The sequence below is a fragment of the Parus major genome, chromosome 6 (assembly GCF_001522545.3).
Source record: "Parus major isolate Abel chromosome 6, Parus_major1.1, whole genome shotgun sequence".
NCBI lineage: Eukaryota > Metazoa > Chordata > Aves > Passeriformes > Paridae > Parus > Parus major.
In genome coordinates, this window is record NC_031775.1 from 26141504 (window position 1) to 26165352 (window position 23849).

Sequence of the window (23849 nt, forward strand, 5' to 3'; positions counted from 1 at the left end):
CCTCTCCCTCTCCTCTCCATCCATTTCCAATGTCTCTGCTATCCATGGTGGATCACATTATAAATTTGGAAGCGATGCTGTCTTCTTGAAAAGAAGCAGCTAACAGATGGCATGAGAGGAACGATGGGATTCTGTCAGTTTGATTTTTAGGAGAAAACTTTGGCTAAGCATCCAGCCAGGAGCCACAGGCGCAATCCCAGGAAGCAGGGAGCAGTCCCAGCAGCAGCGTGCAGACACGGCAAGAGCTCCTCCATCACATCGAGGCACTGACCTGTCGGGAAGCAAAAGCCTGTTTGTTACCGTGCCTGTGTTTTGTGCCAATTAGGAGGCAGTTACACTGAAAAATGTCTCTTTGATGTAAATCTCTTCAGGTAGTGAATGTTAAACACCATGCACCGCTGGGTAGGTGTATGATTTTGCAGGATCGGAGCCTGCATCCAGGAGTAATTAGCAAGACTGTGCCAATCTTCAGTCCACAAACTGGACTGCTGGGCCTGATGCTACGGCTACCCAGTGGGACGTCGTAATTAGCAGAGATGCAACATGCAGAATAATTGGGAGGATAAGGAAATGCCACTGAAGTTTATATAAGGGGAAAAATTTCCTTAGATCTAGACAATCTCGTGTCACCATGAAACTTTCGGCTCTTCTTTTGCGGGGGTGTGCCGGAGCACAGCTATTAAAAAGTGGTAATTTCGGTTCCGCTGTGATGTGGCCGTCATTGCCTGGGGAGCGAGGAGGGCCCGGGGGCTGTGCCCGAGACCCTCTGCCGGGGGGACGGGGACAGGGATGGGGTCAGGGATGGGGACGGGGACAAGGATCAGGGAAGGGAACGGGGATGGGGACGGGGACAGGGGTCAAGGAAGGGATCGGGGATGGGGACAGGGATGGGGACACGCCAGCGGAGCCCGCCCCGCCCCGGTGCCGCCCCGCTGCTTTCGCTTTAAGTTTCGCTTTAAGTTTCGTTTTCGCTCCCGCCCAGCCGGACCCAGGACCAAGGCAAGTCCCAGGCCCTTCGCAGGCCTTCCCCTGCCCCCCGGCTCCCCCGGGCCCGCTGCCCGGCCCCTGCCCCGCTCTCCTCCCTGTGCACTCCTGCTGAGCCTAGGCCCGCTTCCCTCGCAGCTCCCGCCCGCGGCCTGCGCGCTCTGCCTGCGCTCTGCTCTGGGCTTGTCAAAGCCGAGCCTAGACCCGGCTTTGCGACCTGCTCTTAACTCTGGGCAGCTCTTAACTCTGGGCAGCTCTCAACTCTGGGGAGCTCTCAACTCTGGGCAGCTCCCAAAGCTCTGGCAGCGCCCCTCTACCCGGGCAGGTGGTGCAGCCGTGGAGCCCTGGTGGCCTCTGAGCTGCTGCTGCTGCCTGGTGTCCGGGGTGGTTTTCGATGAAAACGCGTGGCCTTCTCAAAAAATGGATGGTAAAAGCAAATTTAATCTGCCTAACTATGGGGAAGGGGCAGGAATGACGGGTAGTTTCCTGATGAAAATCTGGAACCAGAGAGCAGATGTTTCAGTGCATCCCACCCTGAGTGAAGGTCCTGCCCCGAGCCTCTCTCTGCTGAGCTGGTGCAGATCGTTGTGCTGTCCTTTCTTCTGGTCGTTTCCCAACTGCTTAGTGATTAAATTATAGCCACCCATGGAAAATACACAGGACTCTTTCACTTACACACATTTGTCTGGGTACATGCAAATAAAAACACCTTGCTTTCATCCCAATATACTTCTTTCCAGACCGTAGAAAACTTTGTGGGAATTACGTCTGTGATGTGGACAGTGGACTCGGGCACATGGCAGGATCCTTGGGACTACCCTGTGTAGGCCAGGTGTTAGACTTTGATGATCCCAGGGGGTCCCTTACAACTCAGAATATTCTGATTCTATTTTACAATTGTATTCTATGATTTTGTGATTTTTCACCATAAAATTATTTTAAATTTTTCTGTAATCTGCATTTTTGAGAGTGGTATTAGATGAGTTCCTTAAGTAACTGCCACAAGAAAATAGAGATGGCTGAAGATGTGCAACACCCCAGCAACTCAGGACCAGAAATCTGTAGCCACTCCTTCTTGAGGAAGTATTATACAATAAAACTGACTAAAACCCTCACATGTGTCTTCTATAAACCAGACCATAAACAACCTGGTTCACAGAAGTATTTCTAAAACATCAGTGCTCGCCGAGGGACACTTACATTCTTGTACTTTTATTGGTAGATGTCAGAGGATCAGCATGGTAATCTCCCTGCTGGAGAGGAAGGTGATGAGAATGGCTCTGATGTAGTTGATGCAAGGCCAGACAGAAGCAGCAGGTTCTCACTTTTTGGAAAGTAAGTTCCTACTCGTACTCCTGTTCTTGTTGTATGAGCTGCCATGGTACCCTTTTAATCAAAGAAACATAAAAAGGCTTGATTTGGTGTTCAGTTTGCCATGTCCACAATGCTACTGATGGTCTGATTAGAAAGGTGGTTTATGCTGTATGAATTTAATGTATCTGGTCTGTACCCTAAAGCATTTCTTTATAGTATCTCCCTATAAGGAAACCTATAATATCACCCCTAAATTTTATTTGGCAGCTAAGAGACCACCAAGTTCATTTAGCATCAATTATAGTCCCACATCTTAAACATTGGCCTTTGGTGGAGCTGGGAATTGAATATGCCATTAATTATCTATTTTACTGCGCTCAGCTCAGCTAATCTCCAGCATCACTGGAATCCCCTGCTGACTGTCTAAGTTACTTTAAAGCCTGGATGTGCCATCTAGGTTGTAGCACAAAGAATCCTCACCAAGTCTAGAGATGTAACCCCTCACAGAACACATTAAAAGCCTTTCATTTTAAAGCACAGTAGTCTCACTGAAGCATAAGCTTACTTTTGTTAAATCAGTGGGAAGCAAGAACTATTTACTGCTCATCTGTACTCCTGAAAACACCAGATAAATGTGATTGGAAATGCAAAAGATTAAAAATGAACATGTAAAGTTCAGAAATATTACTGAATGTCAGTAAATGGCTATTTCACATTGGATTTAGTGAGATTTTCCAAGAGATATTTAATACAAAGTCTAATGCATTTGCAGAGTGGTTTTGATTTTTTTTACTATTGGAAATCTACATTAAAGCGAGCAGTATAATTCAGAGAGTACATGGCTAATATACTTCTATTTTCTGCTGCTTATTTTATGAGTTTAATAGGGGTAACAAATTTGTGAGACAAGTGAAGATGCTTTAGTCTTAGAAGACTTTTGATGTGCTGTGAAGCAAATCACTATACTTTCTCTGTCTCATTTTATCATTCCTCAAATATGTTTCATGATGTGCATGTGTATTATTAATTTTAACAAATAGACAAATGTAACATTTGTTTCTAAATCTTGTCAAGTATTTTTCAAAGGTTATTTTTCAACTTTATAAAATGTGTGTTTTGATATTTGATTTGGTCTTCTTTATAAGAGGTGATATGCTAATACTATTATTAAATTATGCAACTCAAAGTTAATAATTTCCAAAGAAAAGGCAATAATCAGCATTTTTATGACTTTTTTCTGTGATAAATTTTTAAAATAATTTGGCTAGTCATCAGTTTGAGGCATTCATCTTTTAGGAACTCCTTGAAGATGCAATTTGCAACATTTTTCTTCAGAAGTGAAAAATTGCTCAGATTAAACACGAGGTAATTGAGAAAATCCAGCTTAGATTTTATAGAAAAAATTGCAGTTGAGAAATCTACCAGTTTCTTGGAGAAAGTAGGGGCTGCTCAAAGAGGAATGAGGTGCTTGACAATTAAGTTCTTAAAAATCCAAGCACAGTGACTAAGTCTTTGTCCTACAGAAACCAAAACTCTTTGGCCAGAAGTAAGATAGGAGAGTAATGTGAGAGGATAAAGGGAGATGGGATCTGATCTAAAACTATGATTGTAATAAAGGAAAAAGTGGAGAGAGAATGATCATTCTTTGTGCCTCACAAGGAGATCTAGGAGATATCCAATGAAAAGTTCACGCAGTAGGTTTAGAACAATTGTTAAGGTGTAACTGTAACACAGAGCAGAATGTCACTATAGAACCTAAAGCCAGAGGATTTGCAGATGTGAGGATTTTAGGTAAGTTCAGAAGAGATTAGATGTATGTGTGGAAGGAAATTCCAGATGTTAACATCTTTGGTGGAGATGTTCCTAAGTCAGGTCTCTGTGAGAATGTATTCTGTATCCATTTTCTCTTGCTTGCTTTCTTCAGACTGATTTCTAGTCAGTGCCAGGTACCAGGGTAGATTTACTTTTACTTGAACCAGTGTGGCTCTCTGTCTTGATTGCTAAAGTTTCATTGTGGCAGTAGGAAGTAATACATCTTAAATAAGGTATCTAGAAAACTTTAGAGTGACTACTCTAGATTTTATTGTCCCTTTTTTTTTTCATCAACCCAGTCTTTACCAGTTGTGCAGTATTCTCAATTAAATTCTTCACTGAATTTCATGTGTTATTGCTTAACATATGCAAGCTCAATAGGAAAACAAGTAACTTGTGATGTTAAATGAGCACATTAATTTTAATTTGAGAGAACAGTGCAGTGAGAATCTAAATTCAAAGCTGTGCAGAAAGACCAGCTGTTTTCAGTAGCTTCACAGCTTCAGCTTGCCACTCTCTGGCTGTGACTGGAGATCTACTATGTCAGAGCAGTAACTAGAAGTAAATTAAAATCTTACTCACTACAGCTTATTTCTCTCTGAGAAGTCTGAGGCTGCTTTACCAAGGGGTGCACGAGGCTCAGAACAAGCCAGGATGGGCAGATTCTTCTGACACCTCAACAATTTAGGGGAATTACCTTCTACACATTTCCTTCTCTCTGGCAAAGTGCTAATACTTACCTAATGTTGGTGAGAAAAACTGTCCCGTGGGGAAGAGAGCTGGAAGAAGTTTTGGATTAAATCTGGCAGCCGTGTTTGACGCCGGGTTTTTGTTTTTTTAGCCACTAGATGGCAGGAGGGTATTAATTTTGTGTACTGCGAAAAGAACAAAACACGGGCTGTCGAGCAAAATGTTGTGTTTCAGAAAGCAAAAATATCAGGACAAATTCTGGCAAGAATCAAGGCGCATTCTGGCGCACCAAAAAAAGTTTAAAACATGTTTAAAGAAAGATTCAGCTGAGGATTCCAAATGTGTGTTTTATTGTTTTATCTAACTAGTAGAATTTTTCCCATACAAGCTTGGGGTTTTTTAACTATGCTATGTGTGCTGCTTTTACACTTTCAAGGCTTTAAATTCTCCACAGGATGATACAATATCTTCATTTGGTATCTTTTGTATTTTATTGGGGATCTCCATTAGGGAGATGGATAGCAGCAAATGCTTGTTAGCATCCAGGAAAGCTAATGTAACTTGAAATGGAATAAAATTGCAGTTGCACTGTGTTAAGTAGAGCTAAGATTTCTCTTAATCCTAATTAAAGTTGGGTTTTCTTTTAAAAAGCTGCATCCAGAAATTCCCAAGGCTTGGTAGACTTGTATTTGCACTGTCAAAAATCCTGACTGCTCGTGGGCTTCTGTGAAGAAACAATGCAGAAGAATTTTGTTATTAGTAGCAGTTTTATCCTAATTTAATTTTAAAGAACCATTTGTCTTCTGGTTACTTTTATCTGCTCTAGCTCTACTTTCTTGTTTTACAGTCAATATTCCCCTTCTCATCTGGAAACAGAAAACACAATTTAAATATTTAAAAATCTTTACAAATACTTAGTTACAAATGAAAGTGTGAAAGTGTGTGATTTGCAAAGCAGACACATGAAAGGGATTGTAAGAAAATCCCACTGAGGAATTTGAGAGGTTTTGTGGGGCATGTAGTCACCAAGAATATTTTAGCTGTTTAACATAGCAAATCCAAAATATCTGTAAGATATTTATTTCTGTCAAGTCCCACCACTTCAGAGTTTGAGACTTTTGAGTAATTTGAAAGTTTCCTGGAAATGCCAGTGTACATCTTGCCTTGTGTAGTTCAAGGGTTGTGATAGTTATATTGTTAGGATATCTACCATGTTTGTAAATTAGTCCTTAGGTGAAAAAGATTGATGGATCTATACACCTTTTCTTTCCAAGTGTACAGTTTTTATTTGGGTTGCAGGACATCAAAGTGGGGAAGCAAAGATGTTACCAAAAGCTGTCTATTTTAACTTCATGACCCTTGTCTCAGTACAGCCATGTTTCTCAACATAAACAACCTTGTCCTTCAAAGAATAAATATTAATTTTTGAGATTCATCCTCAGCTGAACCTCAGGTCTGGAATTGTGACAGGTGTAGAAAGTTGTCTTTGTTTCAGCTAAGGTTTTCTGTTGTTCTTCTGATTTTGGGGATCTATTTTCCATCCACTTTTCACAGTACCATTCATTCTGAATTGGAAGGGACCCACAAGGATCGAGTCCAACTCATAAGTGCCTTATTGGGGATTACCAACAGCTTATTTTTATATTGGTTTGTAAAAGAAGCTGCTTTTCAAGCAGAACTTCTATGAAGAACAGCTTCATAGTGATACAGATAAATATGTTTTCCAGAGCCTTCCATTTTGTTACACATTTTTCAGTGTCAGAATATTATAGATCTTTTGAAGTAGGTATTGCTAAGAAAAGTATCTCCTTTATCCTTAGACAGATTAAAAATAGCAGGCTGCTTTAAAACAAATAACAGCTGATGAATCATTATCTGAAGTTATGTTCTGGGCTGCAACTCAGATATCTGAGCTGACCTCCTGTTTCAGCCTCATGTTTCCTTAATGTCTCTAAGGAAGTCACTGTGTGCCTTAGTTTGTCCTGTAAATGGGTGGTGATCTTTCCTTTCACAGCTCCATAATCTATCACACTATAATTTCAATTTTGTTTGGAGTTTGTTTGTTCTGCTTAGCACAAGGTAAATATTAGTTGTTTGTGTTCACCTGAAAGCACCAAACATAAAATTTCAGAAGTAATTTATAGTCTGGAATAGTTCCTGCAAAGACAATTAAGAGATTGTAACAAGGAACAACAGGGATATTTCATTTGTATTACTCTTTTTTAAATCAGAGGTGGTTTTGGTCTGTTTTCTTTGGGTTTTTTTATTTGGTTGGAGGGGTTTGATGGGGTTTTGTTTGTGTGACTGTGGAAGTATGTGTTTTGGGGGCTTTTTTGCTGTTGTTGTTTTGTTAAAGCCATTTTTGTTAGATCTGGTACTCAACTTCTGGAGAGCACTGCAGGAGTATTTAACAAAGAGTGGGAACTTTCCCTTGGATACTTACTGGGTGTACCTCATAGGAAAAGCCCAAGTATCTTGAAATAGTATCTAGTCTTTATTACAAGAACTCATTGATTCACAGTCAATCTTTGTTTCCAGTCTCCTTAGATACTTCTTAACATGAAGTACAGCAAGCCCTGGGTTATCCAGGAACTGTATCTGAAGTAATAACAGTCAAGTATCTTAATTTCTTTTGTGTAGTAATTTACTTCCTTCATTACAACAAACTCTTGGCTGTAGCATACAGAATTTGGAGGACACTTATTTTGTAATGTGACATTTAAGCTTTCAGAGCTATCAAAAAAAATTTCAGCCAAATTTATAATAAACTAAAACTGCTTAAAGGTAAATATGGCAGGGAAATAATTCTGTTAAGTAAATTACAGAGAGGTTTTGTAAACTATGCATGTTAATTTGCATTATTTTGCTAGAAACATTCATTGTGTAAATATTGTATTCATGGTGGATCAGGTTTTGCCAGAAGAAAGAGGGATGTATCACAAAGTGGTCTGCTGTCCCACCTGCATCTCAAAATCTATTTTCCTGCACTCTTACATGGGAACAGAGATAGAATGAGTGATGGGAGCGTGTTTTCTGCTTGTCAGCAAAGGTGGCTCAGGGCTGCATGACCTCAGCTGGCGGGGTGATGCTCCGGGTTTGAATAGCCCCACAGAACAGTCCAGCGCGACCCACTGCTGACACAGGCGGTGTTGGGGCCTGAGCACACACAGCATCCTGCTTCCCTCTGCAATGTAACCCCGAGCATGGTGGGCTCCTAGCTTTAGCAGACATCAGACCTGCTCCTGAGTTCAAGCTGAAGCTGTTTTCAGATGCAGTGTGGAGTACCATTTGATGATGAGCCAAGGTACTGTAGAATGTTATTCACCTCCTCCCTTCTCTGCTCCCTGTTTGGAAAAATCATGAGTTTATACCCTAAAACAGTTTAGTTTAGCTAATCATAGCTCCACTGGCTTTTTGCCATTGCTAATCCTTACCAGAGTGTTCTCTGAGCATTACTGTTTGGAGGGCTTGCTTTATTTTGAGTAATTTTCTAAAGAATCCATGTGTACCTGTTAATTTCTCTTAGTACCTCTGAAAGGTAAAATAAGCTTCATCTTTTTTTTTGCATATAATTGTCAGTTACCTGTTTACTGCCTAGGGTATGATCATGTAAGATTTCAGTTTCCAGAACACCCATGGAAGGTATGGATGTGCAGGTTTTCTAGAAATGAGCAGAAAGCTTTTCAGCAAGAAAAATTCTTCATTTGTAAAAATTTACCTTTCAGATTTTTTTGGCTATTATGTTGCATACAGTATTGTGAGGCCTGCAAGGCAGATATCATGCAGCTAATTGGGAAGCTGAATCTTAATTACAAAGTGATGATTGAGAGTTTAGAACTCTGTGTTGCAGGCATCACACCACAAAATTGTCATGTGGGTTTTAAGTGATCCCTAAAATATTAAGTGCACAAAACTAGGACACTGCTACCTGTATATTTTCTTTTTAATTTTGTCTTTTTTTAACTTTTGTGAAATGTGAACAATATTTGATATTAGTCTGCTGAAACCTTTTGTCCAGAGTGCAGCTGGCTTAGTCCCAATGCACTTGGTCTAATTTGTATATAGTAAGTTAAATTGCAGTTGTGGTTTTGATTTGAATTAGTTAAAGCCATCACTACCACATACTTAAAAAGACAGGAAGGCATATTTAGATTAACTATCAGAACATCAAAAGACATTTACAAAGTATGCCAGAAGTTGTAGTCTGAGGCTTGTTCTTTCAAACAGCTCAACTCTTCCATTATACTGTGAGTTGTCTTGGACTGAGTTTCTCTGTTTTCCATGTTTTTAGAGAAGATTCTCTCTCTCAGTTGGGGATGGCTCTGAAACTAGAATGGAGCAAAAAAGCTACAAGAGTACCTTAGGATCTGAAAAATGTCATATAGTGAGAAATTTAAAATGTATTCAGTATTTCAATTGATGTTAAATAGTCTTACACAGGCACTAGCAGTTCTGTCTTCAAGGAAGCTAATGCACAGTAATCAAGGTTAGGAATTTGTTCCTGGACTAAGATCCACTGTAAATCTCCACAGTGGAGGTTTACAATAAGACTGTAAACAATAGCTTTACAGTAAGAATGGCTTTGTTTCATGCATTTTCTTTCCAGGAGGCACCTGTTAGTAAGCTAACCCACACACCCTAGACATAAACATTGCACAGATGAACAAAATACAAATTCTAAAATTATTCTGTGCTTTACTGGACAGAATTCCAGAGTGGGTCAGGTTGGAAGGGACCACAATGGGTCATCTGGTCCAACCTCCCTGCCCCAGCAGGGTCATCCCAGAGCACAGGGCACAGGATTGCCCTGGGATTGGCTCCGTTGGTTAGAATGTGGGGCATCAGTTTTTGCACTACCCTCCCCCAGAAAGAAGCCACATGATCTGCAATTGCTTTATGGAATAAGTTTGTTTAGGCTTCATTTTGTAATGGAAAAACTAAGACCAAGATTTACAGAGTTACTTTCCCGAAGTTATTCAACAGCAGAAGCACAACTCATTTTGGTTTGTTTAATACCTTTCATCAAGTTAATTGGGAAAAGCATAGCTAGCATATGGTCTTAATAAATATATTTTATTCTGTGTTGTACTCTTGGGTATGATATTAGGAAATTTAGGGAAATGCCAGGATTTCTTTAAATAAATTGAAGTGGTTTATTTTGCATATTTTCTGTGAAATCTGTTACAGTGCTGTTACATATGTCATATCAAGAACAAAAGTACGTTTGTCATATAATATTGGATTTTTGGATGAATGAACTCAGTCCAGTCTTGGAAAGAATTTTTTTAATGATAGCTTAAGTCCTTCCCAACTCTAGTATTATCTTGATAAGATCAAGAAAATAATTTCATTGTTTACCTAACTCCTTTCTTTTGATACTGCTACAGCACTATTTTCTGTTCAAAATTACTATGTTTACAATTATTTGAGGGGCCTGTGACGTGAGTTCCCAAATGAACAAGAGCTGCTGACCAAGCAGGTGCCTAACTTCAGGTTCACTCAAAGAAAAGGCTTTGCCTCTGTTGGCTTTCAAACTGGCTCTGTTTAGTCAGCTGACATTCTGATTCCAAAGATGCCCTTAAGAAGTCATGAACTAATTGGCAGTTCAAAAAGAAACTGAGGGCTAATTAATTCCTATGGTCTGTTCTTAAGAACACTTACAGCTATTAATTACAATTATTTACATTTTTCTATTGCCTGAGCAATCCTGTTGCTCCCAGGAGGGAAAGTGGAGTGTGTTCATGAGGGGCTGTGGTGTTCCAGGAAGCACACTGGCCATCTCCCTTTTTTCCACCCATTCCCAAAAATGACTTTTAAAGTTTAGACATTTCAGCAAAGCAATATATAAATAGGCAAGGACAGCACAGACTTTATATATCATCAAAAAATATGAACTTCAGACTCCAGTATTATTAGTTTAGCATGTTTCACTGAAATTTTGTATTTTTTTAACAGATGAAAGAAGATCCTGTCAGGGAACAGAAATCTAGGAACACTGGTTTTTGTGTGTGTGAATGTGGGAGTGGTATTGTGTTGTTTATGTTTGCTATTCTAAATTGCAACTGTCAGTTTTCATGCATTTTGTGTAAGACATCTGTGTGCCATGGTAAGCAATGTAGGTGAAATAATGTTTAAATGCTTTTTGGGGAACTTCTACGTGCAGTTTTTTAGGACCACTTGTTTAGGAAAATGTCCTAACTTCAATATTAGATTTTTTTTTTTTCCAGTTTTCTTTTGACATCTATCTGGAATATATTTTAAATGAACCTTCTAAGGACTGGTGATTTTGTTGGTTCTCATCTGTCAAAGTCAGCAGGCCTTTGCTAATGTTTGCTAATAGGGAAATTGAAGGTATGCAATGCTTACTTGAACTTCCTCCTATACAGTTAGTATTGCCCCATTTTCCTCAGGAGACTTTTGTTTCAGCTATTAAGCTTTTTTTTTTCAGTTTCTCTACAGGCACACAATTTGCAAGCCTGAGTATGCACTTTCAAATGCACTGTAATACAGTTTTAGTAACTGGTCTAGACCTTGTGGTTTAGTCTTTATCCCATCTAATTTATGCTTTCTGATTTTTAACAGTAAAGGCATATTCATTTTTATAAAAGACAGTTTGGTGGTGACACATTCTTTTCCAGAAATACTGCTGTTCTGCCAACCTGATGCAATGTTAATGAAAAAAGGCAACAGGATAATCTGTTATTTGCATGCAGTTTTAAATCTGTGTGACTTTACCAAAACATATCTGACAAAGAACAAAGAGTCTGGCTTAGAGAATTTAAGATCTAAAAGGCTCTGGTCAGGTTTAACAAGTATCTTTTGCTTGATATTGCAAACAGGGTTCAAGATTAAAAAAAAAAATCAAAGTGGGGAGAATGTAATTAGAGGTGTATTAAATACAGTGAATTCAGACTGGATAAAGCTATTAAAGCTGCTAGTTTGAGGAGAAGGTTTATGTAGAAGTACAAGATCTTAATGCATGATCATGAGAAAGCTTCAGACATAGGAATTATGGAGCCCACATCAGACCACTAATTATTGAGGCAAAGGTAGAAACATAGAACAAAATATTGAACCTTGTTTAGCTTATTTATAAATTCTGTTTCCTTTTCAGTTTTTTTTTTTTATTAATAACTCTAAACTGATCTCCAGCACATTCAGTTTTAGTACACATAGTTAGTGATGCCTTGCGAATTCAAACACAATCCTATTTGCATTTTCATTGTTTTCTGTCTATCCTTTCACTATCTTTCTAAATAAATAAGTCCAGTCCAGGATTTTTCCCCAGGAGAGCAAACAGCATTTGTGATGAGCAGTAGTCACAAATGTAATTTATACTGTGCATGCAACAGTGGAAGGAGCGGGGGTTTTTACACAGCAAGAGCAGCATAGAGCCACACAAACTGCATAAAAATAAATCACTAAAGTTTCTTTAGAGGCCTTAGAACTAATGCATTGTCCCACACACTCCACAATATTGTAACATGATGGGAAACTTATTCAAATGAAGCCTGTAAAGAGGTCCCCAAATGTCAAAGGCTTAAGGGAAACATCTCATTTGTTTCTAATGGATGGAAGAGCATTGCAATTTAAGACAGCTTGCATCTCACAACACTTAAGTGTATGACAGTTCTGGTGGGTGTTGATGGAGTACCTGAGAATATTTTACTGTCCCCTGCAGCAGTCTTGCCTAGATCCAACAGAAAGGCTGAGAATGTGACAAAAACTAGAATAAAACTCTTCACCAATGCCAAAAAAGCATTTGGACTCCAGAAGGAATCCTGAAGTGATGTGTTTTGTGAAGACACCACGTTTTTAAGGGCAAGTTTTCTTTTTAACAGAAACATGTTATCAGTTATTCAAAAATTATATTGCATATTGTATAAAAGAAGGAAGCCAGAGTAAAACTGTCCTAATGTTTTGAAATGTTCCTTATCAAGGAAAGGTGAAGTTTACTGAACTGCATAGAGCAGCCTAAGACATAGTTCTCTCCTTTTGTGGCTTTACTTCAAATAAAAATGAATGGAATCAGTGTGGCCTTTCCTACCCAACTCTGAATGTCAGCTCCTTTAAATTAAATAGTACAGAATTGTAGAATTTTCTTTATCTGCTTACATTTTCCAGTACAGCAACAAAAGGCCCTAATTTTCCTGGGAGAGAAGGGAGCTATAGCTTTTTTAAAAACCCAGATATCTCTCTATAATATCATTTTTAGAGTTTATTTTGAACAACTCTCCCTGGAAAAGAGAAGTCACTTAAATAGCCAGGCAGAGAAGTAGATGAATATTAGGTGAATAAAGACAGCGCTCAAGGAAGCCTTTGTCCTGCACATGGATTCTGAATCTGTTGGTATGTCACACTAATACATGGTAGCAGCAGGAATTGAGGAAGGTGCCAGTAGAAAGGAAGTCAAAGGAGAGAAAATCACAGCTGCTAAGAGACACTGCTTTATTTTCTCTAAATAATCTTTAGGTATAGTTAAATGTTGTCGTTGGTATTTTTATCCTGAAATCTTGAACCATATTGAAACAATAATTTATTCCAAGTATAAGAGAAAAGAAGGTTTCTTGTGATGGGTAGCAGTGCTTTAGAAGATCAAATCTACTCCTCATGCAAGTGAGGTATCTCCATTGACTTTGACAGAATTTTAGCCACTCATGCTGATAAAATACTTTACTACTACTACTATTTAAAAGTTCAGTAACAAAATTATAAACAGAATAGATAACTTCAGTTTTACATTTGAAAAGTGAGAAGTTGATAATAATGATTTTCCCAGGATTGATACTGACTGAGTCTACACTCAGTCAGTACTGGATGACTGGATGACTAGATGAAATTTTGACTAGACTAGATGAAGTCACATTCCCAAATATGCTCTTGGCAAGCCTAAGGCCTGGATTTAGAGACACAGTGAGGGTGAAAATGTGCAAGCTATATGAGAGTGTCAGAGTGGAGTTTCAGTTTTGCTGAACTTTTGACCAAAGGGAGAGAACATGAAATACATGACAGCAATAATGGGGAGAATATTTCTGTGTTAGGGAAGGATCAGTGACCACTAATGGAGTGAGGAATAAAGGCACAGCTGTAATTGAGACTTGAAGAATGAATAAACAGTCATGAAATTCAACTTTCTGTTTAGTCCATGCAAGTTTGGATCTCAAAAGAAGGAAATTAAAGACACCAGATACCAGAGAAGCAGAAAGAAATTAAGCAGAGGGCACATAGTTTAAAATATTTTATAAAAGCATATAACTAATCTGTGGAAACCCTTTTGGAAAATACAGCAATTAGAAAGCTTAGTAAGAACAACAGTCAACATTTATATTAGCAGGTGTGCAGTTCAAAGTTCAGAAAAAAAGATTTAAGCTTTCATAAGCCAGCCTATCACTGACAGGAGATTTCCCTTAAGGCCTGATTATTGCTTATTTATAACTTTATTAGTTATAATTACAAAGTCTGATTTAGCTTGTTGAATCTGAAAAGCTGGACATTATACTGTCAGCATAGTCCAGTCAGGCAGTTCCCATATTGTGCTGTGTTGGCACAGGAACCAGAATCTTAAAAAAAGAATTAAAAAAAAGAATTTGTCTGGACTTGCAGGTCCAGGCTAAGTATAATCCAAGCCTTTGCTCCCTTATACATTCAGTTTGGACTGATGCCAAAAGATTTCTGGAACTTTTTATTGTATGCCAGTAAAGAAGTGATAGCTGTAACCATGTTGTGGTTTTTTAGTATCTCATTAACCTGTTCAGCTTGGGAGGAATCATTAGAATAAAACCATAGTGTCCTCTGTAAAGGAATGGGGAAATGTGCTGCCAAGGCTTGTCTGTGGCATTTGCCATGGACTGGCACAGGGCTTCTGGCTGCTTTTGAGAATTCCAGCAGCAGGAATTACATCCCTTAAACTCACGAGTATTTCTGCATGAATGAGTGCAAACTGTTGAACTTGGGAGTGGTTTCAGAGAAGTTTCGTGGCTGCATTGCTGTGCCACTTAACCCTTGCTGCTATTTTCAGTCTGGCTTTTTGTGGGGTAACGTGGCTGCCTGATTCCTGGGCTAGAGTTAGGTCACTTCCAGCATTTTAGAAGGGCAGACAGTGCAAACGTGATACTGCTCAAATGCACCCATCCCTGAGTGTTGACAGCTGTTCATGGGTTGGACATAAACAGAAATGTGTGCACAATATCCTTGAAAATATCCTAGTGTCTGTAACAGCCACTGTTGTATGAACAAGTTTTTCAGGAAATCACTGAAGCCAGATAAATCTGTAGAAACTGGAATCTCTGGGCTGAGGAAATGCCTCTTCATGGGCCTGAGTGGTTATTTGTTGTTCTAAAATGTCTTCTTCTCTCTTTGACAAAGAACTGTCTGGTGATGAAGGACCAGGGGGAATTTTAGGTTAAAAAAAGAATCCAAGATCTCTTTGAAAGTCAAATGTAGTATCAGCATCATTCAGCTCTAAGTAATTCTTTAAAAGAATTAGTTAAGAATTGGTTAAGACTTTTTCTTGAGGCAAATCATATTTAATTATTGCTTTCAGAGCCCTCAAGAAGCATATGCAAGGAGAATATCCATAGTTGCAATTTGCCAAGGAAAAAACCCCTATATTTCCAGACATAATCCTCAAGTAGATACAGTTCAATATCTTGTTTTTTAGTCTCTAAGGGAAGTCCAAAAGAGGACATGATATTAAGATGGTCACATGTAAGAAGAGTATAATGAAAGCCTATCATGTGCAACTATTTCATTTGGCCCTTGATAGCAGAACGTGACAGCACTCAAAGATAAGAAGAATCTGTTTTGAAATTGAATTGCAGTAGCATTTATACATGATGAATCATTTAAAGAAGGTTTATTATAGATTCCAGTTAGTCTTGCCCCTTAGTTATAAAAAAGAGGACACTTAAAGCTAAAAGAAAACCATTGTTAAATCAGGCAGGTAAGAAAATAGGTTACCTAAACAACATTTAATCAATTCATAAAAACCTCATGTCTACAGGTTATTATTGAAGCAAATAAATTAATAATTCTTTAGAAAGATGTCAGAATGAGAATAGTGAAAGTACTTAAATTAATTGTGATTATAGGAAGAATTAATTTTGTTAAAACCAAACTGTATTATACAGTTATTTGTGCTGTGAAAGTCATTTATGTTTTCCTCTCAGACATCAGCAATAAATAATAATTGGAAGCTGGATGCTGGAACAAATGAGAGAGGTGCCAATAACTTCTTCTGCCCTTTTCTGAGCATTGTTTTTAAGTAGGCTGACTCCAAAGCTTGCTTGTGATTCTGAGGTTGAATCAGACTCCTTATAGGCTCTTACTGGCTTCAGTTCTGCTTGAGGAAATCTTAACCACACCTGAAGCCACCTGCTTGGACCAAAAAGTCCACCTCTAAAAGCAGGTACTGCTGATCTCCTCATGCTTCTACATCAGGTGTGCATGCTGACTGTAATTGATTTGGTGTTAACACTTTATTTAGATTAAATCTTTGAGTAATGTCTGTGCTATCCCTTGGCATCTCTTTCTAATCCAATATAAGACTCTTGAACACAGTAAAAAGATCAGTACACAGTCATATAACCAGAGAAGATTTATTAATGTAATCCATTAACATAATTATTATAGTAGTTTGATTTGTTTTTTCTTAGTTTGTATTTGATGTGAAGTTGAGGTATCAATGATTACATTGAAATGTGCTTGGGTTTTTGCATAGGTTCAGAGTGCTGTTTGGCAGACCAAATTAACACGGGACTTGTTCCCATCTATAACTTTTTTCAGTAGAAACTAGCTACTGCTTAGTCATAATCTGCACAGAATTCAGGGATAATGATGATTCAGTAAACAAATCTCATCACACAGTTAGGTAAACTGCATATCTCCATGGCTCTGGAATAGCTATTAAGGGAAAATTGTCTGTCCTTACATTAATTACTTATAGTAGAAGTAAAATATGTCCAGAAACAGTTTACTAAAGGTTACTGCCAGCCTTATTTCATGCAGGACATTTATCTCTGGGTCAGGATCTGTGTGTCCTGCTCTTGGCTGCAGTTCACTCCAGAGTTACTTCACCTTGTCAGAATCCATCTGCACACAAGAATCACTTCATGGAAATCACAAGATCTTAATGCCTTGATCCGAAATGTAAATAAAAAAAAAACCCAAATATTAGAGAAGGAGAAACACTGGGCAGGGCTGCATGAATGGTTTGAATTACGGTAAATAGGCCATGCATGTGACTGGTCACTAACAATAATTTCATTTGGATCACCTAGAAAAAGGAAGAATGGAGAAGAAGAGCAGCCAAAGCCCTCTCTCAGTAATCAATACCGAATTGTCACACCCACATTCCAGTATAATATGGATTACAAGAAAGTTGGCAAATGTATTATTATAAACAACAAGAATTTTGAAGACAAAACAGGTAATGTTCTTTCCTTGATGATACTCATTACAGACCATAGAATTTTTATACTTTCTTTAATCAATAAGTATTCTGGTTTTAGGACATGGATTTTTAATGAATGTTTCTATCTTTTTTGATAAATAGTTGTTCCTAAAACTTTTCCTGTTCTCTAACACTTGTGTTAGAGTGGCTCTTTTCAACATCTTTTCAGTATATGTCTCAAAGACCATATCTCCTGGCTGTACCAACTTCAAACTAAACCTTTTTTCCAGAGTTTAAAACGATGTTGTTAAAATTTGAACTTTGGCATCTGCAACCCATGTTATAAATTCTCTGTCCCTGAGCTGCAGCTATGAGCTACAAAAGCTAATAGCTGTAGGTGTGTTCTGCTCACTCCTGCATTTAACTTTCCAGACCACATGTGGTTTCAAGGTAGACAAATACTTGTGTTATAATCAGGTTTGTAGGATTTTTCCTGTACACTTGGCAAACGCAGTAAGTTGTTTTCCCCCAAAGATTCTGTATCAGTTCTTTTCACTGGGTATAATAAGGACACTTTTCAACAGGTTTTCCATGGGATGCTTTGTGCCTGTGTTGTACTACACCGCCAAAAGGAGATGGATCATCCTTAGAGGTCCTGTGTTGCAAGGTGCTGGGGGCACGCCAGCATTTTTCAGGATAAGATATGTGTTAACACTGGACGTAGCATTATTTTTAAAATCTCACAATTTGTTCTCCATGCTGCTAGAGGATTGTTTTAAAAACATGTCATCGAGACATTGTTTCAGTTTATCAATTTTAAACATTTGCCTTTGAACACGTGGATCATTTTGAGGTGTGTAACTTGCAGTCAACCATGTTCCTTGTTTTCTGGCAGGAATGGGCACACGCAATGGCACCGACAAAGATGCTGGAGATCTTGCTAAGAGCTTTAAAAACTTAGGGTTTGAGGTTTTTACATACAATGACCGAAGCCGTGATGATATGGAAAAATTACTGAAGCAAGGTAAAAATTCAGAGTAATTTAGAGGGATGGGGAACAGACCTTTGGAAGTCACTGAATCTACTCCCTGCTCACCTGTAGCAGGTTAAAGTGGAGCAGATTGCTTAGGCCCCACACACAATTTTCTATATGGAAGGATTTATTTTCTGAATGGACTGGGCTTAATTCCCCAGCCCATGGCCCAACATCAGTTCAGAAGTGCAGGGTGTTCTTGTGAAGCACTTGTGCTGTGTGTTTGGTGAAGAGCCTTGTCATGCTAGATAAGGAGTTTAGCCCATTGATTCCAGTGGGCTGAACTCAGAGCCAAGTGAAGGGTGCATCCATGAACTCAAGGTACTCATCATCACATTGTAAAAGATGATCCACTCCTTCTTATGCCTGACAGTATAGCCCAGTGTGTATTTAGCCTCAGAAAAATGTGTTTGCTAAATAGAATTTCCATTTAAAACGTAGCTGCCGAGGAGAACCACAGTGATGCTGCCTGCTTTGCCTGTATCCTCCTAAGCCATGGGGAAGAAGGGCTCATCTATGGCACAGATGGACCCATGGCTATCAAGAGTCTGACTGCCCTGTTCAGAGGAGACAAGTGTAAAAGCCTTATAGGCAAACCCAAACTGTTTTTCATTCAGGTAATAACCCTAAGGTAAATACAGTATCCTACTGCTGCAGCAGGGAAAACACGCTCTGTTGGTTGTCTGCCCTAGAAAAACCCTGTAGCTTGATTTATTGAGTGTTGCTGGAGGTTTTATGAAAAAAAAATGTGTTGAGAGAAGTTGTCTATGGGTAAAATTATTGTTTGTTTTTAAAAGATAATTTATATATGAGTTTCACAGGTGTAAAGAATATCATTGTAATTTTCAACAAGGTTTCTCTTGGTAATATATGAACTTCAAAGCAGAAAGATAAGCTCACCTTTGTGCAGACAGAGCTGAGGACAGTACATGTTTTTCAGTAGGAATAATACTGTCCACATCTCTTTGAATTAAGGCTGTCTCTACAAATAACTGATAAAAGAAACATTTTAATTTTCCTCAGTAGCCTACTTTATATTGCATTTTTAAATTAGCATGTAATTAATTGTATATTAGTTAAACTTTTAAAAACAACTGTTTCAAACAGCATTAACTGAAATATCATGGGTCTGAATTCTCTTTTTTACATAATACATAGTATTATTTACATGTAAGAGTTGCAGCAGATGTGGTTTTCCCTAGGCTATTCCTTCAATTAATCCTCCTCCTCAAAGGGAAAATTGTTTTAGACTCTTCATAGTACTAAAGTGATGTTTCTTCTAATTACACTTTTGGAATGGTTACTTTATAGACTTTGAAATTATCTTAATAAAGACAGCCATCCCTGTTATATAAGCCAGTCAGACTTGTTATTTTGCAAGAGCTCTCAGTCAAAGCTCCTGATCAAGAGCTGAAAATTACTCACCCAGACCATTGTCCCAGTGTTCTCTTTAGCTAAACCCATGATTAAGGGAAAATTAAGACTCAAAGAGATAAATGGGAAAATATCAAAAATGCAATATACTTGTAATGGGTGTTCAAACATTAGAACAGGTTGTCCACACTATAGTCTCCACCTGTGGAGTCCACTGTCAAGAAATTGTCCAGAAGTCACACTGCACACAGTATTATGTAATAATTAGGTGTTGAGAATGCTTTAGACTGGTAAAATTAATCTTGGTTAGAATAAACCAACACTGACAAACAACTGAGATGCACAGCCTCAACACCTTTGCCTCCCTCTGCTTACAGGATGTATATTTTTAAAAGGGTAAGCTAGTAACTTTATCACTGAACAATTAAATATCCCCCAGAATTGCAAAGTACTGCTTAGAACCAAAGCCATTAAAAATTTTTGATGGACAATAACTGTTTAATTGTTATAATGCCTTGTTTCTGCTTATTGGAAACATTCTCTGCTTTCAGGCCTGCAGAGGCTCTGAATTTGATGAAGGTATACAGACTGACTCTGGACCTGCCAATGACACCCTGGAGACAGATGCCAACCCGAGATACAAAATCCCAGTAGAAGCAGATTTTCTGTTTGCTTATTCCACTGTGCCAGGTAAGGAAAAGAGGGTCAGGATGGGGGTAGAAGGCTGAAAAATCCATAGGGACTGGACTGGAGATGGACCCTCACTGATGATACACTGATGGACAAAACACAAAGGCCAGTCTACATTGGGTATCCACCCCTTCATCACGGGCTGTAGAGGAAAAAGGAGATTACAGATGGCAAAGGCAGTGCTATTTTCTGGGAATCCTGCCCTTCCATGTCCTGGTGCATTGAATGTGTGACGAGGGCAGGAATAGTTACAGTACAAAACTTTCTCTCAGAAAGGAAACCTGTGTAATCTTACTTCTTGCAGATTCCCAAATGCCAAAATGTAGAATGATACTTAAGCAGTGTGATGTTTGGAGAGTTAACATACATTATCCTCAACTCTAATGAAATAGGATATGTGGCACAATTGTTAAGAGTTCAGCTTTCTGTCTGTGCATTGTTAATATTTGCCCAGAATATTCCACACAAAAAAGCAAATATAACTCCATGTATTTTCTTCCTTGTCTTTCCTGTCAGGTTATTACTCCTGGAGAAACCCTGGAAGAGGCTCCTGGTTTGTGCAGTCCTTGTGCTCTGTGCTAAATGAGCATGGAAAGCAGCTTGAGATCATGCAGATCCTCACTCGGGTCAATTACGTGGTGGCCACGAATTTCGAGTCCCAGTCTGACGATCCCCGCTTCAGTGAGAAGAAGCAGATTCCCTGCGTGGTCTCCATGCTCACTAAGGAACTTTACTTCTGAAAGAGCATTTTAATGCAGCCCATGGTGAAAGGTCAGGGTATGGTTTTGGGTGGAGATGTGTCTGTAAACAGGAGTAACACATTTCTAATAACAGAAATGTAATAAAACTAGATTGTTATGTTGTATAAGATGGGGTAACTGATGGATGGACAATATGCAATACTTTAAAGAAGCTGTGGGCCAGCCTGACAGTTATTACTAATTATTGTATCTTGGTTTCCATTAGTGTGACTGTCATGATTTATGGCTGCTGAAGATTTTATGAGTCAGCTACCTGACCCATAAAGTTTTTTTCCCAGAAAGCAGATTGAAATTAAGAATAAAACAAAAATCTTGAGACTCCTTCTCATTCACTGCTATCTCATGGAACCATAACTTCCTTGGAAATTTCCAAAGACCATCATATTATGGGTATGTCCAGTAATAAAACAGTTTGTAGCTATTTAAAAGGGTGTTTCTTAGTCTATTATATTAATTTCCTTTTAATGAACATTATTAATGAAGGCTGATGGTTGCTCTGCGCTCAATCTGGAAGTCAGTTTACCTAGGCATCATTCTAGCATAAGATGAATGTATAAAAATTAGTACTTTAGATTATTTACCTGAAAACTACAGAAATGTAATAAATCAAACAATGACAATAAAAATCTTTGTAAAGAATTGGCAAATATTACTTGGATGATACCATATTAAAGTGCCATTGTAAAGATATTTTGCCTTACAAATGACAGTTGACTGAGAGAACAATCTGAAATGGTGGTATTGCAGTTCTTCTGCTTGCAGAAATAAAAATGTCTGCTTGATTCAGAACTTTTGAACCATAAGAAAATGACAAGGCTTTATTATAAAACATTAAAATTTAATGTTGAAAAGATAGAATTATGTGTTCCAGTAACAATGGATGTTTAGATTTACCTTGTAGTTGTGAGGAGTTTTGCCAAAACTGGAAATGCTTACTTGAATCAGAAACCAGAAGTGCCTTCTTAGTTACTGTATGGTCTTGATTTTGTGTTTTAGAGTTATGTTGGTGATGTTTATATTTCTACTTTTTATATTCACTTTAGTTGGTAGCTAGGTCAAAAAAGTAAGTTTAATGATTTGGTTAAACTGATAAAGAATTAGTTGTTCACCCTTTTCCCAGTTAATGTACTCTCCTTGCAATCTTCTGAGAAAATAAGTGCATGGTATTAAAGCCAAGTTACCAAATTGTTAGGTTTATTTTCTTACAAATACTGTGACATAATGAGATATATATTTTTTTTCATAAGTCAAATTTACAGTTGCTTGAATTAAATAAATGGTGCTTTATGGATATATTGAGCATGATATCAATAAAGACCTTTTTTAAAAAATGTCCTTTGTTTATCTGCATGTTTATGACTTGATTAAAAACCAACCAAGATGTATCCCAGTCCCTTTCTGTTTAAGGAGTGCAGGTGGTCTCTGGCATCTTTTCAGGAGGACATTTACAGTGTCAGTGGAAAGGTGGATTAGAAAAGTAATTTGGCATTGGGTGACTTGGGTTGGACAGGCCACGTCCTCTCCTGGAGTAAACCAGAGTTAATGGAAGTATTTTATTGGAAACATCGTGTTCTACCAGTGCTTAATCTTGCCCTCTATGCAGTAAATTGTGCAGTGCTCTAGCAGTGCATGTGAAAGTGTTCTCCCTGTTGCTTCTGCAGACAGCTCCATCTTAAGCTATTTTCTGACATTAAAGATATTCCTGATTTACCATGGCCAGCCAACATTTCAGTATTTGTTACTTCTCTGGAAGCTCTTTCGTATCTTTATAATTCATTAGTGTTTATTTGCTTGAAGTTTAGCTTGTTTTTAAATTTCCATGAATGATATTTCCCCATCTCCAGAACTATCCTTCAGGCCAGTTCTAATATATGAGATACAGAAAGATCAGCATAAAATACCAGAACACACTGCCAGAGAGGAAAGTAACATGGAAAGATTATCTTAGAGATTCAGAAACGAAGGAGAGAAAAAGATCCTGTTGTGTCAGGACCAGGATCACTGCTAGAATAGCATTACTTTAGATCATGTCCAGAAAAAATTAATGTTATTTCAAAAGAAAATTGTGTACCAGCAGACATCACCCTGAGCAGTGATACTGCCATAGCTGAGAGCTGTGCCAGCCCATGAGCCTGAAGCCAGAGCCATAGCCATAGCCAAGAGCCCACTCTGAGTGAGGAAGCTTGACCCTTTCACTCGACAGAGCCAGGATGCTGAATAGCGATTTAAAAGCTGCAGGATGTTCTAGTTTTTTTTCCCTGATCAAATTTATGACTATTTTTTTAATCAGAAATAAATTCCCTTGCCATCTGCAGGATTAGCCAGATGGTTTAGTGTGTAAATCCACTTTTGTTATTGACACACTGAATGTTTCTGCAGAATCTCAAAAATTCACTTACAGCCAAGAACTAACACTGAAATTACCTTGTCATGACATAGGCAGCATAAGAAGTCCTGATTCACCATTGCATGTTTAACTAAATGCTGTTTGAATCTGAGGTTGGTTTCAGCTTGTGGCACTTTTATCATCTTTTAGGGTTCTCACTGTTGCTTTATATTCCAGCCATGGGTGGATATTGTGCTTTAGAAACAGCTTGGGAAACGAAGGGACTGTTCAGAAAGCTGAACCAACAAAACCACACTGTCTCCAGGTTTTTTTTTCTGTATAGGAGACATTTATCACTGCCTCAAATGTGCATGTTTTTCATTGCTTCTAAGTGAATATTAATCTTGTGGATTTCCCCTTTCCAAAGCAGTCTTTAGTTTGTTTCCCATGCAGAAAGAGGAATTTCCTTGTGGG

General features: G+C 38.3%; 1 protein-coding gene across 2 annotated transcripts; it reads left to right on the forward strand.

Moving 5' to 3' along the window:
• Positions 1-910: 910 nt before the first annotated feature.
• CASP7 (caspase 7) lies at positions 911-22384 on the forward strand. 2 transcript variants are annotated; one of them, XM_015633736.2, is made up of 7 exons: positions 911-999; positions 2207-2319; positions 17079-17227; positions 18087-18215; positions 18666-18841; positions 20150-20288; positions 20805-22384. In XM_015633736.2, exons 2-7 carry the CDS (start codon positions 2207-2209, stop codon positions 21026-21028), a joined length of 930 nt encoding a protein of 309 aa, XP_015489222.1. In that variant the 5' UTR covers positions 911-999; the 3' UTR covers positions 21029-22384. The 2 variants fall into 2 exon arrangements, with proteins under 2 accessions (XP_015489222.1, XP_033371618.1); XM_033515727.1 differs by lacking the exons at positions 911-999; positions 2207-2319 and adding an exon at positions 14536-16207 and having other exon boundaries at positions 20805-22382.
• The last annotated feature ends 1465 nt before the right edge of the window (positions 22385-23849 follow it).

Excerpts from the sequence above, each read along its gene's own strand:
- CASP7 (XM_015633736.2), top strand. The coding sequence starts at position 2,207 with ATGTCAGAGGATCAGCATGGTAATCTCCCTGCTGGAGAGGAAGGTGAT. Across the intron at positions 18,842-20,149 it reads CCAAACTGTTTTTCATTCAG|GCCTGCAGAGGCTCTGAATT; the intron begins GTAATAACCCTA and ends CTCTGCTTTCAG. Across the intron at positions 20,289-20,804 it reads TGCTTATTCCACTGTGCCAG|GTTATTACTCCTGGAGAAAC; the intron begins GTAAGGAAAAGA and ends CTTTCCTGTCAG.